The 20,030-nt window shown below is 40.2% G+C and overlaps 1 protein-coding gene across 4 annotated transcripts in view; it reads left to right on the top strand.

The window, feature by feature from the left end:
- The window catches only part of ergic1 (endoplasmic reticulum-golgi intermediate compartment 1), a 51,411-nt gene that overhangs the window by 10,028 nt on the left and 21,353 nt on the right, over positions 1 to 20,030 (top strand). For 2 of the 4 annotated variants that reach the window (XM_069898779.1, XM_069898780.1), the window contains 2 exons: positions 6,713 to 6,774; positions 16,072 to 16,144. In XM_069898779.1, coding sequence (XP_069754880.1) covers positions 6,713 to 6,774; positions 16,072 to 16,144 — 135 coding nt within the window. Of the gene's footprint in view, positions 1 to 861; positions 910 to 6,116; positions 6,169 to 6,712; positions 6,775 to 16,071; positions 16,145 to 20,030 lie in introns of all 4 variants that reach the window. The other 2 variants (XM_069898782.1, XM_069898781.1) reach the window with 2 other exon arrangements.

Raw genomic sequence — 20,030 nt, 5'->3', positions numbered from 1 at the left:
TTTTCCAGCTCATCTGAAAGCTTATCAATTTTAGTCTCAATTTTATCCATTTTCTTATTAAAAGTCTTTACATTGCCTTTAAATCCTTCTTCTTCTGTACTTGTCTCTTCTCCTTCACTTGCAGAGTTGTTAGAATCCTCCTTCACGTTAGAACCTTCACCCTCCTGCCAAGATGCTGGAGTGGCCCTTTAAGGCCTGTGGAGATTTTTTTGGAACTTTTTTTTCTACTACAGCGTGCATGCGCGATGTAGTTGTAGTTCTCCCGACAGCGCCATCTTTGCTGAGAACCGCAGGTATGGCTCCGGAATGCAATCGCTCACCAGGGCTATTTCCAGTGGCTCCAGGACGGACTTCAGCGCTTTGCTTCGAGGAAAAGGTAGGCCCAATTTCTCTCTTCTTTCCATCTTCTTCCTTTCAGTGTGGATTTTAAAGCTTTTTCTTTTTTTGCAGACATCTTTTTTTCTTAATGTTAAACACTTTAACTTCAGAGTTGTTTTTATGATTTTAACTTTTCTTAATATATACCTTTTTAATAAATCTCTTGGAAGTCGGCATGGTGCGTGGTGTTCCTTCATGACATCACATGATGCCCGAAGGTTTGGGACATTTAAGTGAAGGTTTAGTGTTGTGATTGTTTTATAATCTTTATACCAAGGGTTTAAAACTTTTCAACTCTAATTGTGGCCTCACTGCATTACCAAGTCCTTGTCAAACTTTCAAAGAGTTTTGCTGGTTCTGAAGGGTTCTTCAAATAGCACTTATTTTCTTATGACGACATATTTTTTGCATGTTTCAAAATTGCTGAATGTTTATCTGTTGAGTGGCTCAATATAGGTTATTTTTTTTTTGCTTCTATATTAGATTTGGAAGTTGGTCTAATAAAATCCTCTTTTGTGGCTGGATTTGTTTGTAAGTATGCAAATGACTCTGTTGAAACATGAAATGTGTCACAACCAGCACATTTTCAAGGGCAGTAAGCACAAAATGCTTGAAGTACTCAGCAGGTTAGGCTGCATCTATAGTTGAACACCCTTCATCAGAACTCCTTTTTGAGATTCATTAATCAAAGTTTGAAAGCGTCATCCTTAGTCTTTTGTAGTTGGATATTTGCATTGAGTTTGGTAAAATGAGTGAATAGGAAAATGTTCAAGGGATATGGGCTGAATGTCAGCAAATGGGACTTGGTTGGTTGGCATGGTCAAGTTGGGCTGAAGATTCTGTTTCCATGCTGTAGAACTCTGACTAAGATACACAGTATACTTCGTTAACTCAAGATAAAGGATTTGTGTAACCTCTTTGAAAACGCTGTTCTTGTCAGTGTGCTTGTAATGTGGGAAAATGCATTTCACAATGCTGAAAAAGAACAAATTGATAATGGGGGTAGTAAACTAGAAAAGGGATATCAAGAGAGGTGGCTGAAAACTTGAAATGGGGAAAGATGGGAGGCAGAATGATGAATTTGGAGTCCTTTGAACAGGCAATAAAGGAACTAATTACGCCTAAGAGTTGCATTAAATAGTCTTCAATTTTGCTTATAATAAGATGGCATTCTTGGGGAAATGCATCAGTTAATTAAAAAGTTTCTGGGTTACACTTTCAATGCAAGCACTTTTGTTGACATATATCTGTTACAGCATCAAACATTCTGTCACTTTATTCTACCTGCCTGATTATTGGATCTGTTATGTGCTTTAGTTAAGTTGTAAGTCACATCTGGTGTACACAAAATTTGCAACAACTCAATTGCAAGGCAAGCACGCTTGCATCTCGGTGTTGCTACACAGCCTTGAATTTTGACCAAGGTATCTTGATGATTGCAAGGGAGAGAGTGGCTCCTATTGAGAGTATTCCAACCTGTGTTGTCCTGTGTAAGCATGGAATGGGCTTTACAGTCATTGTGAAACCCCAGCTGGTTTTGTTCGACTTTTATCCATTTATTTATCCATTGTCTCGACTTTGGAGAGTGTGGAAAGCATTTTACAGATTGGCTTCCTGGTTCCAGTTATTCCTCATTGCTGTAGACAGTCCTTTGATGTTGTGAAAAACCCGAGTTGGGAGGAAATTTAGAGAGGAACTGTCAAAATGTAAAGGACTGACAGTGGTGAATATAAACAACTTGAAATGCTCTGTTTCTGGCACGAAAAGTGCACATAATTGACGCAGTGGCGAGCCTTCAAGTTGCTGATGGCGCTCATGAGGACAAATATTTTTGATGACTTAACTTTTGAACTTTAAGGTCAAAAATGTGAAGAATTGCCTAACTTGGTTGGATAATTTTGTTTTGGCTACTTGTTAGGGAATATGGATTTTACCTTTTTTAAGTATCATAATTCCATTGAATCATTGGTGAAGTTGGAAAATGGGACTAATTAGTCAAATGTTGTCATTAACTTTTGCAGTCCACAACTCACAAACTGGGCTTCCACCTTTCTGTAAAACTGGCTTTAAATTGTGAAAGAGGTCTTTCTGCTGCTAAAATTCTGCTTGTTTCCCACTTTGAAAAAAAATATGCATGCAGCACTGTAATGGGTCTTTTGGACCACGAGCCTGTGTTGCCCAGTTACAGCAAAGAAAGTTTTGAAATGGGAGGAAACCAGAGCACCTGAGGGAACAAATTCATTACAGACAGCTCTGGATTCAAACCCTGGTCTCTGCGTGCTGTAATTTTGCTGTGCTACATGTACTGTTGAGTTGGAAATATTTGAAAATTGGCATGATCTTCACACCCATTGTTCAGAATGCTTATCAATGCAACATGCCTATCATTAGGGATTACCCCAACAGGAAGAATATGGGCCTAACACCAATGGCTGAGTTTTTACAGCTGACCCTTCCTCAGGAGTTTCTAGTAGGGATCCCCCCCCCCCCCCCCCCCCCCCACGGCCCGGGTCTTTTAAGCTAAAGCAGAACATGAAGTCTTGAGAGCCTGTTAATGTTCTTGACAAAATCAAAAATAGTGGTAATATCCATCATGGTAATCGATGAAATCTTGATGGTCTTGTGCTCAGTAGGGATTTGGAATGGTATTGAGGATGCTACCCTTCAGTATAACTTCATTAGTTGAACAAGGTGTGTGTGTGTGTGTATTTGACAGCCATGTCATGTGTCGAGGTTGGGGGGGGGGGGAATAAAGAAAACTGACAATCAATTTTCTATTCAGTCAAAGTATTTGGCTAGTGTTCATTGTACATTTCATGTCATTCTTTTGATGATAACCTGCCACTTGCTGAAAATAAATGATGTAATAAATATACATTCTAAACTTTATAGTGGGGTTTTGTATGTAATAATAAAGCTTTGGAAAATTACTATCTGTCCTCTCTGGGTTATGAATGTCTAATATATAGACAGCTGCTCTTGGGTCAGACAACTGGAGATGGGCAGGATGCATTTGCCGGCTCCTGTGCAGCTTCGGGCATCTGCTGTGGGGTGGGGATGACCCATTTTTGTGGGCCTTTTCTCTCCATGGCCAATCTCCACCCTGTAAGTTGCAGCTCTCTGGGGCTGCATAGAGGAGAATTGGGAACACTGAGTCAGTAGGCCCTTTCAAAACTGCCGTGTAAAATGGGGTTAACCGGTTTACGTGGCAGTTAGAAAGGGTCTGACTCGGTCAACCCTGTCAGAATCCAACTGGGACCCTGACCTAACTCCAGAGGTAGTCCGGAAACCCAGTTAAACTTACCGAGGTCATGTCCAAGGCCGATTTGAAAATGAAAATGGCTGACTCAATTATTCCGGTGATGTCAGCGCTTGCGTGTTTGGATCACCGGGCAGCCAGCATCCGAATATCCGGTGGTACTTCCAGTGAGTATGTGACGCGTCATTGCTGGGTAGGATCCTCCTTAAATTGTGGGTTGGCGATTTAATGGGTAGATCCCCCTGAAATTTAAAAGGTGCTTCCAGCACATTTGCCCCATTAATCACACCTGGGTCCCAGAAGGGCTACCCTGGAGCTGCAGTTTAAACGAGTCTAATGAGGCTGTTCTTCCCCTGCCTGATCACTCTCCTGTCACTGCTGTTTCTGTGATCCTCTTTCACACGCTGCTGTGGTTCGTTTCCAACGTACAAACTGGGTTCTGAACATCTCAAAAAAGGAGGCCTGCCATATGTCGGCACTTTTGTCAGGACTGGGTGCTGATATTGGATTAGTTTATCCTGGAACAACTCTTGATGAAGTTCAGTTGGTTCTCTGCATCTCACTGTTCCTCTGCGATAAAGTTGCAAGGAGAGACCGTCCTTTTGTAATTATTCTTTCAAAATGGAAGGTACTTCCTTTCTTTGTATTACAGCACTTTTGCAAATTGCTTGCTTCCTGTATCCGCATCTTGTTTTTGAAGGCACAAAAGCCTCTGATTGTTTGCATCAGTTGATTGCCTGCAGTGAGAGTGGATTAAGGTAATTTTTTCTTCCCTGGGTTAATTTTATCATCTGATTTGTTTTAAGCTAACAGCTTTATTTTGATTTGATCCCCTGGCACTTAGCAACTCCCTAGACCACTTATTTGTACTGTTGCTATCAGTACAATATACTACGTTTTTTAAAAATTGTTACTCCTTTATGTCCAATATCTCCAAATCTATGCCTGGCTGTGACATGCTTTGAGCTCTTATTTATTTCTGTTGATTACATTGGACAATGAGAATAAACAATTTCTTTCTCCTATTGTGACTTGCCTCAATCCCTTATCCTAAATGTCTTACCTCTGAAACCAAATGCCAAAAGCCCCTTAATGTAATGCTTGTTTTGTGTTTTTATGGCCCTGGTGGAGCCCTTCCCACCGTTTTCTCATTCCACCAGCTGGCTCCTCCACATTTGGCCCTGTTGAAGGGTTCTGGCCCACAGTGTAAAGAAGTCTTTCTTTCTCCCCTTGATGCAGCTCGACCTGTTGAGTTCCTTCAACAGATTGTTTGTGCTTCCAGTTCCAGCGCCTGCAGTCTCCTGTGTGTCTGCAAAGCTCTGATTAAATCTGGTAGACTCAGGACTCCAGTGATGCCATGAAAACTGCATTTCTGGACTACAGATTATTTTCTATTAATAACTCAACACCATCTTAACTTTTTTGGATATTATACACAGCATGCTAAATTTTTCAGTGAGCCAGGGAGATTAATGGGGACAGTGGGAACTTGGGCCCCGTGAGATGGGTAGGGACCCTGAGGAGTTGATTCCAAATGAGGGGAAAGGTGAGCCAGATGACAAACGATCAGGATCTCTGAATAGTTGGATCGATAGTTATTAGCATTTTACTGTCAAGAAGAACAGAAGTGGAACTTTAGTCCACCATTGTAAACTTGTCTCATCCTCTGAATGCATGCTAGCCTGGGTTTTGCAATTTCTGCATGTTAGTCAACTCTGAGCTGAATTTCAAAAAATTCTATCCATCACCAAGGCCACTTGACTGTCTATTTAAATTTACTTACATTTGCCCTTTGCTACAGATGCTGTTGAAATACCTCCCTACACTAGTAACCTTGTAGTTTGTTTTCCCTCCTGACTTTTTTTAAAACTTAAAATGCAAGATAAATAAATCTGCACCCCAAGCCCATGATGTGTATCACCTAAATTTTTGTGAATGTTGGTTTCTGTTGAATGAACTAACATCAGCAAGACCAGGAGTGATGCATGTTTACGATAGAGAGCAAGCGTGTTTTTTTTCCCCCCGTGAGGAGAACTCTGATCATTCGTTATCTCAACTGCAGTACCCCTGTTATCTGGAATTCAAGCAACTGGGTAAAAGCAGAAAATGAATAGGTAAAAATACAAGTTTAAAATGAGCGCACCTTGCCATTAGTTTGCCAATCACGCGACAGACTATCTCATGCAACTGGAAAATTCTCTAATCCAGCAGCAATCGTCAAGGGTCCACTCCACCCTGCACACACTTTGTTCCCTCTGTTATCATTGGGGAAAGATGTATAGGTGCCACAGGATTCGCACCACCAGGTTCAAGAATAGTGGCACCCCTCCACCACTGGATTCCTCACCAACAAGCTCAATCAGGGACTTATTTAAGGATACTTATTTTTGCACCTTATTGATTTATTGACTCTGTATTACACAGTTTGTTGACATTTATTTGTTTCCATATGTACGCTGAGTCAGTTTTTTTTTTACAGCCAGTAGGTAGTAATTCTCTATCACCCGCAGGAAAAAGAATCACGAGATCAAGTATGTACTCTGACAATAAATCGGAATCTGAAATCTACCAATCCCCATAGGTGCCGGATACCGGGAGGGGGGTTTACTGTATTCAGAAATCCTAATGATTTGGCATAGAGTGTAAGGCTTTTAAGTTCTGAAATCAAATGCCTTCTTGCCAATGTTGGGTTACAATCTTCAATTCTTGAACTTTTCTTCACCCCCCCCACCCCACAAGCAAAAGAGCTGCAGGTCACCCCGACCCTGAAACTGAGGCCGATCTTGCCCAAGGTCAAGTGAAAAGGATTTATTGAGATGCATTTACTTCAGCGCTGTGGCTGATTTTCACCAAACGTCGTTTGCATACTTCTGTCCACTCAGCAAAGTGCCATTCACATTCAATATCAAAGGCATTGGGCTAAGATCACGGTCAGCATTAGGATGGCAAATATAAACAGGACTAAAAAAAATTTCTCTTCTGGAAGAAATTTCTGAATAATCTGCAATTGAAACTTGTTTACTGTAAAGTTTGCATTAAATTTATTTTAAAATATTTTCATGTTTTTTTTTCTAGACTAGATATCTACAGGAAAGTTCCAAAAGACCTTACACAGCCTACATATACAGGAGCTTTCAGTAAGTATTGTAATACATCCTTGTTTTTATGACTTAATCAGATCCTGGTTTTTTCAAGTCATCATCTTTTTAAAAAAATACTTTTAAAGGAAAGTCCCACCATTAGCGGAGAGAGCCCAACCCACAATCCAACTATTTTACTGACACAGAAACACTGTAGATCTACCTCCTGCTGCTATATAGCCTCTGACAAGAAGAGTTAGGATGTTAAAAAGTAAATTTTATTAGATATTGTTCAGAAATATCCACAACTTGGCAATCTTGTGTTAGCAACATAAACAAAAAAAAAATCAGATTGCAGCTGGTTCAGTGACAATATGTTAATACTTGAAATAGTGAAACACTTCAAATATCCATGGATGTTAAACTATCAACTTATTTTTGAAGACTAGTTCTCTTTTGAATTAACTAGCTCCTCCCCCTATTCCATTTATCTCTGAATGATGTCTCAGTAATGGGCCAAATCTAACATTTCTTATTTTCCTCACTCTCTGTCGCTCATCAAGTCATCATTCTCCATTCTCTGCTTTTCAATCTATTCCCGAAATAATTTTGATAAATGGGTATAAATCTGGTTGTATCCCTTCATGTATGATTTGTGGCCTCCGTTTGTCATGAGTTACTTTTTGCATGATGATCTTATTTGAGTTTCCTGCCACAAAAGTTAACTATTTCTTGATCTGCTTTGGTCTCCAGCAAGTTTATGGATATACAGGTACACAATCCTTTATCCAGACATTTAAAATCTGGAAAGCTCCAAAATCCGGCAAGTGGGGAGAGAGATGGCAGTGCGAGTCGGGCGGATGAGGGGGAGAGACCGGCAGCGCGAGTCGGGTGGGTGAGGGCGAGAGACCGGCGGGTGAGGGTGAGAGACCGGCAGCGCGAGTCTGGCAGGTGAGGGCGAGAGACAAGCAGTGGGGGGGGGGGGGGGGGGGGGGGGGGGAGATGGCAGCATGACTGGAAGGGGATGGATACGGCAGCACAATTCGGGTGGGCTTAAATCTGACTTTCCGAAATCCAGAAAAATCTGAAATTCGGAACACGCTGTCCCCTAAGGGCTCTGGATAAAGGATTGTGTACCTGTATTTGGCAAAGCATCTTGCCATGAACTCTAGATCATGACGCTACTGAACCTCAAGTGGATGTCAAATATCCCAATGGGTGTTTTGAACTCCTGACCAATGTTTACCCCTTAATTAAAATAATTGAAATGAATTTATCTGACCATGACATCATTACAGTTTGTGTAAATGATCTGTCCTGGTCACTATGCTGATGTAATCACTGTTATTCAAAAATACTCCTTGGTGTTGTATGTGTTTAGCGATTTAATGTTTTTTTTAAATATTTTATTTTAAATTTTCAAAGACTCTTATAAATTCAAACATCTTTCAACATCATTATGATGTACAGAGACTTTTTATCTTCTTTCTCCACCCTCCTCCCCCCCGCCCCAATACAACTGAGAATAAAATCATATTGTAGTGGCCCACTCCAAGGGTCGACACAGGAAATGGCCGTCAAATGCGGCAACCGGCAAAGCATCGTGTGGGCTGAAACACCAGTTTCCATAGGCTGCTGGCAGAGTGGTGGAACCGGCCAATCACTGCTGGTAGATTGGAGGGGGCCCATTTGGGCCCAGGCATCTGAGGTAACCAATCGGCAGCCGGCCCGCTCAAGCCACGTCCTGGTGGTGACGCGGGCGAGCTGACTATAAAAGGCAGAGCTGCCACTGAATAAACTCAGTGTCGAATACACTCTACTGGTATGTGTGTATCTTTCTTCTCCTGTGGATTCGAGCCACAGCCTTAGGGCTATAACCTAATTATAGCCATAGTGACTTGGCTACAATGTAACTTGTCCAGATTTGAAAACACAAATACCCCTACAGAAACCTCAGAAAAAAACATCCAAGGTGACTAAGGAACCAAAGGTAAGGAATGAAAAGGGGAAAAAAAACAACTAAAAGAGCACGTCGTCTGCGCACGTCTCATTTCATCGATCCCAATCCCTGTTGGGATGGATTGTTTCAGTACCCTTGTTTCGAAGGGTGGGGGGGGTGGGAATAGTCATATCTGCATACCGTTATATTTCAGTTGCCACACTCTAATATGTTGACTTATTGTTGAGAGAAGTGTCATAATGTCTTATTCAGGAGTGGTGGGCTTGGATGGCAAGGGCATCAGTTTAATGCCCTTGCTTTCTTGTGGAAATAGGCACAGCATTTCTCTTTCTTGATCCTCAGTGATCTTGAATATACACTGTTCACTCTCTTTATGGTTTTGATATTAGTTTGTTAATGAGGTGCCTGCAATGTGCACATGATCTAATCATTGCTTTGTGTACTTAAACATAGAACATTACAGCACAGTACAGGTTCTTCAGCCCACGATGTTGTACTGTCCGATAGAAACCTTCTCAGAAAGAAATGAAACCCTCCCTACCTCAACCCTCTTATTTTCCTTTCATCCATGTACCTGTCAAAGTATTTAAAATTGAGACACACAGCAGGGTGATAAGCCATTTCGGCTCACGAGCCCGTGCTGCTCAATTATACCCAAATAATCTAAACTCCGGTATGTTTTGAAAGGTTGGAGGAAACCAGAGCCCCCAAGGAAAACCCATGCAGACATGAGGAGAACGTAGAATCTCCTTACTGACAGCGCGGGATTTGAACTCTGGTCTTGATTGATGGCGCTGTAACCGTATTGCCCAAAGAGTCTTTTCAATATCTGTTTTGTAACAGCCTTCACCATCCCTGGCAAAAGATTCCAGGAACCCACTGCAATCTGTGGTGGTGGTGGTGGTGGGGGAGGGGGGGGAGAAACTGGGGAAACTTATTCCTGATATCTTCCCTAAACTTCCCTTCTCTCACTTTGTTCAGATGTCCTTATCTCACTGCTACTTTAGTTTATGCCCTCGTTTATAAAAACCCATTTGATGCATAACATTTTTTGTTTAATACCAATAATTTGGTTATTTTGTGACTAAGGTTTTAAATTTTTCATGAACACTTTTGAACCGATGGATTAATTAGACAAACATAATGTTTAATAATTTAAGATGGATGGCATAAGCACGTTTTCCTGATTTTAATATTGTGGAATAGTCATAAGACCGTGACTGGATTTGGTGATGCATCACGATTACTCACTTTTGCAATTTATCATCAATGAGTCAGAACTGTTGACCTGCACAGACTGGCTAGTCATTATGAAATGCACTTCTCCGAGTGCTCGAATGTTTCCTCCACTTTAGCGTATCATAACCTGTATCTATTTCGCAATATAGGGACCACCTTATCATTAATGTTGCATTATATTATCCTCAATAGGTGAAGCACTGTTTGATAGCTGCTTCTAAAATCCCCATTATTGGTACTTTGTAAAAAAAAAGGTTAGATTTGTAACACAAAAATTAATTACCTGAGAGGAGAATTGGAATAGGTGGCAGTTTTAAGAGCATCTTGCCATTAAAATTCACATGACTCAGACTTGACAATTCTAGTATGGTTTCCAAATTGTGACTGGCTTTATTAAAATGTTTCTGTTTTTGAGCAGTGCTGGCGATTGGGACTGGGGTTCAAATCCTGAGCTGTCTGTAAGCAGTTTGTACGTTCTCTCAGTGTCTGCGTAGGTTTCCTTCCACCATTCAGAACGTATCAGGAGTTGTAGATCATTTGGGTGGAATTGGGTGGCAAGGGTTTGCGGGCTGAAAGGGCCTGTTACCGTGCTATGTTTCTAAAGAATAAGGACACAATACAAAGAGAATCGTAACATTCTTCACAGAACAAAGTCTAAATGAAGACTGTTGTCTTGAAGAGAATAGAATTACAAACGTCTTGATTTTAAAAGCTATCTGATCTACCTTATATTTTGACGTACAAGTCAAGTTTTGAAACCCTCGAAAAGCACTCAAAAATCAGGGGTCGACTTGCATGCCAGATACAAAAATAAGACTAAATTCAATTCAAAAAACAGCTTGATGTAGATTTGGTGTATAAGATGACCCTGCTGCTCCCTGACACCACCCCACCACCAGTCGTCGCCATAACCCACCCAGACAATGGTAGAGCCCAAGGTCGCTGCTCATGCCAGGGAGCTGACGTATAGCTGTGGTTCCTATGCTGAGCACACTTGGGCAGCAAGGTGACTTCTTTAATGTGGATGACACTGCACCCGATGTTGAGATTGGAGTCACTAATTCTGGCTCCAGCCAGTGCTGAAGACCCAGCTCTGTTTGTCATCTTCCCAGCCACAAGCAAAGGTTTCTTTTAAACTTTTATTTTTAATTGCTTAATTTACAGATTTGTTACTTAGCGATTGGGGTGTTGTTGCAAAGTTTGGGTTGTTGCTGGGAGGCCCGGACACCATTCTCCAGCATGTTCCTTGCAGAAAATTGGCTGGGGTCGGGGCGGTGGGGGGGTGGGGAGGGTTGACTTATACGCCTGATAGATGAAAGAACCATGAAAATGATGCTAAAAAAGGGGACCCAACATCTGATGGTCGATTTGTATGCCAAAATATGTGGTATGTTGTTGTGGTAAAGCAAATTTACAGAGCATAGTTTGTAATTTTGTTATAAATAAAAACCCAACACCCAACCCCAACCAACCAATTTTCCCCTGCAACCGCTGCAACCGTGTCTGCCTGTCCTGCATCGGACTTGTCAGCCACAAACGAGCCTGCAGCTGACGTGGACATTTACCCCCTCCATAAATCTTCATCCGCGAAGCCAAGCCAAAGAAGACTGTACAGTGAATCATTTTGATAGTCACTTTGGTGATGACCCTCCCTCAGACCTCCTTTTTTCACATTCTCCATTTTTCAATTTTTATAATCCCCTTCTTCTCACCCTTCCCCATTTCTCTTCCTCTCTCTTGCTCTTCTGAAGAGGGAAATAGCATTTGTTTCAGATCATTCTTAATACTTGGCCTCCACTGACAGTTCTCTTTCAGTTGCTGAGTCACTACTTCTTTTTTGTCTAGCAGCATCTAGACATAGTGAGAGCCACTGAAATCTTCCAAACAAGCTTATTTTTAAAGTACTGACTCGATAGGTTGAATTTTGCTCTATGTGAGGTATCAACTAACATATAGGAATAACCTTCTTGAGTTTTCCGTAGCGGTTACACCGCATCAGTAAGAGTGATCATGACATAATTACTGAAGTGCCTTAAAGATGTATTGCAACAATGTAGTACAGGTACACGATCCTTTATCCAGACATCTAAAATCCAGAAAGCTCCAAAATCTGGCAAGTGGGGACCGGCGGCCAGGGGATTGGCAGCCGAAGGACTGGAAAGGGGTGGGGGTGGGTACAGCAGCACAATTCGGGTGAGCTTTCCGAAATCTGGAAAAATTCGGAAAACACTGTCCCCCAAGGGTTCTGGATAAAGGATTGTGTACCTGTATTTTTTTAATTGTTGTGGCATTGCAATATTTGGAGATTTTAAATTTAGTTTTAACAAATTAGTGTGGGATTTTTAAAAAAATCAAAGTTCTTTGGCCAGAAGTAAAGCAAAATGTATAATTTTTGCTCCCTTGGAGCTTGATGCCTTATTCAACAGTTGAGGGATATCACCATCAGGTTGCAGTGGTTTGAGGGAGTAACCCACCATCACCTTTCCAAAAACAACATGATTGGAAGTAAATGAAAATTGAGAAAATCTGAAAAGAAAATGAAAGTTGCTGAAAACACTGAGCTTGGCCTAAATATTTCAGTGATAGTTTACTAGTGATACTCACGTCTTTTGGAATTAATTATTTTTAAAAAAAAGAAAACTTTCTCTTAAGAAATGCACTTTGGCAATACAAGTTGATTAAAATTGGAAATATAAATTACAAAACCAAACATTCTTTCGTTGTTTGTATAATGTGTTTAAGGTGTTGAACTAAGCCTGTGTCCAGTTACCTTGAATATGACTGCCAAGAGAAGGAAAAAATGCTGTTTCTCCATTTCCACAAATCTGTTCACATTTTTCATTTTTAATATCATGATTCCTTTTGACTTTTTGTATAATTTGGCACGGGCAGATTTGAAGGAAGCCTTGATAATTTTAATTGCGGAGAGTATGATGATAAAATTAGCCAAGTTGGATAGGAGATATAGCAACAGAAATGTTTCAAGTGGTTGAATGGGGAAGTATGGGTGTTAAGACAGCAAACAGCAGAAATGCCTTAGATCTAAGAGTTGTTAGGGGATGAGATTGCCTAAAGCAGGTGTATTTAAGGATATTTCAGGTATGTGGTTGAGGGAATGGTGAATAAAAGGCTGTGTCCTGAATGAGCACATGAAATTAAGATAATTCTTTCTTGAAAATGAACATAGAAGTCGGTCAGAGTGCACTGAATGGTGGATTATGCATAATTTGACTGAAATAGTTCTGATTCTTATGAACAATTTGTATTTTTTATTGTCATTGGCTTATCAATCTCGAACACACAGGCGCAATCACATTTACACGAACACGATTCATTTTTTAAATTAAAGCATGTTGAGACTTAAAGGAGGATAGGAATTGATTTTATTTTTGTCGAGCCATTCTTTCTGTCATGCACTTGAAATTTCAGTCTAGTGATCTCATGAGTAAAGGTTGTTACCTACACCTCACTTGTCCGGTTTACATCACTGAAGGGGAATTTCAGGAAGCTACTGCAGGGGGAGTTCCCAGGCAGTGTTCAGCCATCAACTGCAAGGCGTAAAGTATCTGTACGGGGTGGTGGTGACAGAAATGTCCCAATATTTCTTTCAACTTCACTTTGCTTTACTGGATGATGCTGTTTAGTTCCATTGATTTTTTTTTTTGGGGGGTGGGGTGGGGGGGGAGTGTGTGTGTGTGGGGTCTGTGTGTAGCTGGACCCACTTTTCAAATAATTGCATACATTTAGAATTTTAAGCTTTAATGCCTAGCTGCACACCAATTTCTGATGGCTTCACCCTTCTTTGGCAAAGTTCAAGAACAATCTTAGTGGAGGAGTTCAAAATTATGAAGTTTTTTGACAAAAAAAAGTGGTAGAAAGCAAAATGAGTAACGGGCAAGTGTTTTCTTTTTGGAATGAGTTATAATCTAGAAAGTAATGATTTGGAAGGATGATGCAAACAATTTGGGTATAATTGTAATGGGATTTGCTAAATATTTGTTAGATAAAAGGCAAAATATGGAAGTAATTGAATAGATCTTTCAGGAGTGCTAATGTAGGTGCAGTGCATTCTCTTGCTCTAGTCGTCTTGAAGTTCGTTGCAGTAAAACCATACAGTAGGTCTGTTATGGAACTGATGCCCCGAAATAAGCTGTACTTCCAGCCATGCCATTCTTGTGTAGTTACAGCTTGTGAATCTATCAAATAATGTGGAAAAATGCCAAGGTACAAAGCAGAACAGATCCAATTTGGCTGATTTCCATACAGTTTCTATGTTCATTGTCAGCAAGGTGAAGGAAACCAAAGTCCTCAATGCTAGCAAGTGGCACCTGCGAATTTGTTTGTGAGGTTGTCCTTAAAAGTGTATTGCAATAATGTGATATCTTAATTGTCTAAAATCCATGGGTTCATGCCATTGTGATACCGATACTCCCCTATGTACGTCTGAGTCCCGTTCTGACCGACCGGTCGTATGTCGAAATGAACGCAAGTTCGAAATATGTTAGCATGGCATGTAAAAATTATAAATCAAGTAATTTTCATTTCCGAATTGAGAGTCTTCCTTGGTTTCTTGCCAGATCAATAAGCAGGGGATGGGTTTTTCTTCTTGCTCGCCATCTTCTTTGGTGAGCTTACCAAATGGTAACTGAGAGACAGTCACTAATGCATGCACACAGCATGATTTATATAAAAGATTTATATAAATCAAAAATGCGATGGGAGAAAGATTTAAATTTCCAAATTCTGGAGGAGATTTGGTCAAATTTTTGTCAAGAAAGTGTTACAAATGCAGTAAAGGTTAGATATCAAATGGTTCAATAGAATTTCCTTCATCATTTATATTATACTCCATACAAGTTAAATGGACTTCATTCCATTTACTCAAATAAGTATTTTCGATGTATGAAAGAAATAGGGACTTTTTTTGCATTCAGTAATGCTCTTGTGAAAAAGTGGAAAGGTTTTGGAATGAACTGAGTTTATTATTAGGACAAATTATCAAGATAAAGATCCAATAATATTTTTACTATGAAAAGGATACAAAATTAAAGTTGGATAAATAACAAGAAATTTTTTTTAACTATTGCAATAGCAACTGCAAAGAAATGTCTCACAAGTTGTGGCAGGGTCCCTTCTGTCATTTAAGAAAAGGTTGGATGTGTACATTGAGGTGAGGGGGTTGGAGGGTTATTGGCAGAGAGTGGGAGGTTTGAGCTAGTGGAGCTGTTCTAATGAACCGGTGCGGACTCGAAAGGTCAACATGGCCTGTTTCCGCTCCGTAAATGGTTATATGGTTAATATCATAGAAAGATGAGAAGGAAGTGTTATATAGTGAAATACAAAAATGTATACCTTTTGGAAAAAAAAATTACAGATAGTTTAAGGAATCGAGTTGAAAATTTTATAATATTTCTACCTTATCCACTCCTCAATCAGAAATTTTAATAATAATGATTGTATATACTAGTATTGTTGTATATTAAATAGTAGGTGTTTTCTTCATTCTTTTTCTTTTGGGTGGGAAGGAGGTTGGGGAGGAAAAATATAAAAGTATTTTTTGTATCATTGGATATGGATATCTGATTAAAGTTTTATTCATTTTTTTCTGTAATGATACAAATAACTACATAAAATTTTCCAAAAAAATATTAACATGCTATTATCTTTGGTTTCTGAGCTTTACATTTCATCTAAAGTATGCTGTGCCAAAGACTGTTTGCATTGGTTCAATGTAATGGCTCATTACCCCAAATGAACAATTGCACAATTGCAAGTATAATGAGATGGATCTTATCTGCGTTCATAACTTTGATTCCGTTTGTTAATGAGTGAATTGGGTTCCCTTGTTTTTCAGGGTAATTCAAAATAAATTGTATTGCAATATTTTTCATCCTTTATCTTTTTTTTTATTGCTGTGATATCCTGATCTTCACTCCTCTTCCCCCCCCCCAATATTTCTTGTTCTTCCTGACACCTGTGTTCATTACAACCAATTGGATCCAAGCCAGTGACCTAACTGCAATTGTATATAAAATGTGCCTTAGACCAGACTAATTTGGTATCAATTTCTCATTCTTTACAGAGACTGTATATCCTGCAGTTTGGAAGAAATAAGCACTGGAGCTTTTTTGTAAATGCATTTATTTGTTTTGCAGTTTCCATTTGCTGCTGCTTGTTTATGCTGTTCCTTTTCTTGTCTGAACTGACTGGGTTCATTGCCACTGAAATGTAAGTAAACAGCATTGCCTCTTAGCCATTGATATTTCTGTAGCTGTGCATAAACGAAGAAGAAAGTTAAATGGACATGTTTCATGAAAATGACAACTGCTGATTTGTTTGTTCTTGGCCCCTGAGCTCCCAGCACTCGTAGAATGCTACACTTTCCCAGTGTTCCATATTAATAAAATGCATCTTCCCTGACTATCCCTTCAAACCATCCAGAACAACAGATCTCAAAGCAATGTGTACAGTGTTGAGTGGGTGGGAAGGGTTCTGGAGAGTGGCCCACTTCAGCTTCTTGAGAATAGTTTTGAATTATTTATATTGTAGCTCATCTGCAACCTGTTTTAATTCCATAAATCTTGATAACTTTACAAAAATATTTCTCATGACTTACCACCAACTTCTCAATGGCAATTGGGGGAATAAACTATAAATGCTGGTTTTCCCAGTGTTCACTAGATCCTCAATAGTGGAAAAGAACAGCAATCTAGTTTGTCACCACCTGGTGTGATGCGTGGTCCAGCACCACCTCTGGCCCTTTGGCCCATCTAGTCCTTGCCAAACTATTTTTCTGCCTAATCCCATCAATCTGCAACTGGACCATAGCCCTCCGTACCCCTCCATCCCATGTACTGTTCAAATTTCTCTTAAATGTTTAAATGAAATCTGCATCCGTTATCTCCGCTGGCAGCTCTTTCCACAATCTCACCACCCTTTGAGTGAAAAGTTCCCCTTAAACATTTCATCCTTGACCCAAGTCATCTAGTTATTGTCTCACCCAACCTCAGTAGAAAAAAGCTTGCTTGCATTTACCCTATATTTTCCCCTCATAATTGTGGATACCTCTATGAAATCTCCCCTTATTCTCTGATTCTCCAGGGAATGAAGTCCTAACCTAACAAACCTTTCCCGATAACTCAGCTGCTCAAGTCCCAGAATCATCCTTGTAAATTTTTTTTGAGTTGAGTTTGAGTTTATTAAATATTGTTAATATTATCAGTTGCTATACATTGTTACAAGCTATAAAACATTTTTAGACAGTGCTAAAACTTAATTAAACATGCAATAAAATTGTCAGATCATTCTAATTCCTTACCATTTCATAGAACAGAGGAAACTAAACTAACATGTAATCTCTAACAAGCCGTAAATCCTTGGCTTGAAGACATTGCTAAGGAATCACTCAAAAGAATAACTAAACATTTTGAAAGCTGATTACAGAATTTGCTTGCAAGAAATGCATTTTAACCCTTACATTTCCTGTTCCGTTATTTTTTTAATTTTTTTTAATTTTTAACACTATGAACCATATTAACCAAAATACACACAAACATTTCCCTCTTGAATATACACAGTGTAATTTTCTCCCCTTTTCCCCCTCCCTTCCCTCCCTCCTTCCCACCCCCCTCCAAATCCATTAAACGTTCAACATATACAATACAATAAACCCATTAAACAATGCCATCACACAATGAAAACAAACAAGAAATTGAATCATCTATTTTTACACACTAGGTCAGTTCATTTCGTCTTCTTCTCATTCTATCATTTTAGGGGGTGGAGGTCCGCGGTAGGCCCTCTCTGTTGTGTTTCATGTACGGTTCCCAAACTTGTTCGAATACTGTGACTTTATTTTTTAAATTATATGTTATTTTTTCCAATGGAATACATCCTTGTAAATTTTCTCTGCACTCTTTCAATCTAACATATCTTTCCTGTAGGTAGGTGAGCAAAACTGCGCACAATACTCCAAATTTGGTTTCTCCATGTATTACATGCATCAACGTAACATCCTACAACCTGTAGTCATTACTTTGATTTATGAAGGCTAATGTGCTAAAATCTCTCTTTATGATCCGATCTACTTATGATGCCACTTTCAAGATATTACCTACTGGTACTCCCAGGTCCCTCCATTCTACTGCACTGTACAGTGCCATACCATTTACCATGCAAGTCTTAGCTGGTTTGTCCTTCCAAAGGGCAACACCTCACATTTATCTGCATTAAATTCTATTTGCCATTTTTGTGGTCCATTTTTTCAGCTGGTCCAGATCCTGCTGCAAGCTTTGAAAAGCTTCACTGCCCCTACAGCCACAATCTTGGTGCCATCTGCGAAAGTTCTGATCCATCTTACCATATTATTATCCAGATTGTTGATGTAGATGACAAACATCAATGGACCCAGCATTACTCCCTGAGGCACACCACTAGTCGCAGGCCTCCAGTCAGAGAGGCAATCCAGTGCTGTAGAAGATGACAAAGCTTCACTCCTTGACGAACTCAATCCCTCTGTGCCTGATTCAACCAGGAGATCAAGGAAGAGCCACCACTGTGCACCCCCATGACCTCTGATGATCCTCTCCTGTCTATATCTGAGGATGACACGACGAGCTGCCTTCAGGAGAGTGAATGCGAGGAAAGCATCCGGAGTGCCCAGATTAAAAATCTGTGCTGACCAACTTACCAACGTATTCACGGTGATCTTCAACATTTCATTTTGGCAGGGCGTAGTACCCACCTGGTTCAAACCGGTGCCCAAGAGTGTGGTAACCTTCCTAAATGACTATCAACCAGTGGCACTCATAACAACAGTGAAGTATTTTGAAAGGCTGGTGTTGAAGCATATCAGCTCCTGTATGAGCAGCGACATGGATTTGTTCTAATTCGCCTATCATAACAGAGGGTTACAGCAGATGTCATCTCACTGACTTTACTCAAAGCCCTGGAACACCAGGACAGCAAAGGTGCATACATCAGGATTCCCTTGATTGACTACAGTTTGGCATTTAACACTACTATCCCCATAAAAACTGATCAGCAAACTCCAAGACCTGGAACTCAACATCCCAATGTATAATTGGATTCTTGATTTCCTCACCTACAGACCACAATCAGTGAGCATTGGTAAGAACATCTCCACACTCTCATCAGTACCAGAGCACCACAGGGATGTGTTCTTAGCCTCTTGCTCTACATGCTTTACACCTATGAATGTGTGGCTTGGTTCAACAATAACACCATCTACAAATTTTCTGATGATGCCATGATAGAGGGTTGTATAAAAAGGGGCAATGATCATGCAGGAGGGAGATAGAAAACTCAGCTGAATAATGCACCAACAAAAACTTTGCACTGAATGTCACCAAAATCAAGGAGCTGATACCTTTAGAAAGGGGAAAAACAGATGTGTACGATCTGGTGATCAGAGGTGGAGAGGGTGAGCAAATGTAAGTTCTTGCAGGTCAATATCTCAGAGGATCTCTCCTGGACCCAGCACACTAATGGCACCACGAAGAAAGCATGTCAGTGCCTCTACTTCCTCAGGAGTTTGTGGAGGTTTGGTATGGCATCAGAAACCCTGGCAAATTTCTAGATGTGTGGTGAAAATAGTGGTGACTGGCTGCATCGCAGTCTGGTATGGGGACACCAATACCCCCAAAGTCCAGCCCAGGACATCAAAGGCAAAACCCTCCTCGTCATTGAGAACATCTATAGGGAACGCTGCCATTGGAGAGCAGCAGCAATCATCAAAGACCCTCATCACCCTGCACCCACTCTGTTCTCATTATCATCGGGACAGAGGCATATGTGCCACAAGGCTTGCACTACCAGGTTCAGGAACAGCTGCTATCCCTTCATGATCAGACTCCTCAGCAATAAACTCAACCAGGGACTCATTTAAGGACTCCTACTTTTGCTCTTGATTTTTTCGCCCCCTCTCTGTATTGCACAGTCAGTTTGTTTGCAATTCTTTATTTGTTCACATGTCTACATTGTGTTCAGTTTTTTTGCCTGCAAGTAAAAGAATCTCAAGATTGTATGTGATGTCATGTATTTACTCTGACAAGAAATTTGAATAATCTGCTACCACTGTCTGACTTCTCACTCA

Source organism: Narcine bancroftii, chromosome 9, assembly GCF_036971445.1.
Source record: "Narcine bancroftii isolate sNarBan1 chromosome 9, sNarBan1.hap1, whole genome shotgun sequence".
Lineage (NCBI taxonomy): Eukaryota > Metazoa > Chordata > Chondrichthyes > Torpediniformes > Narcinidae > Narcine > Narcine bancroftii.
The sequence above is the reverse complement of the archived record's forward strand: the minus strand, read 5'-3'. Positions and strand labels throughout refer to the sequence as shown.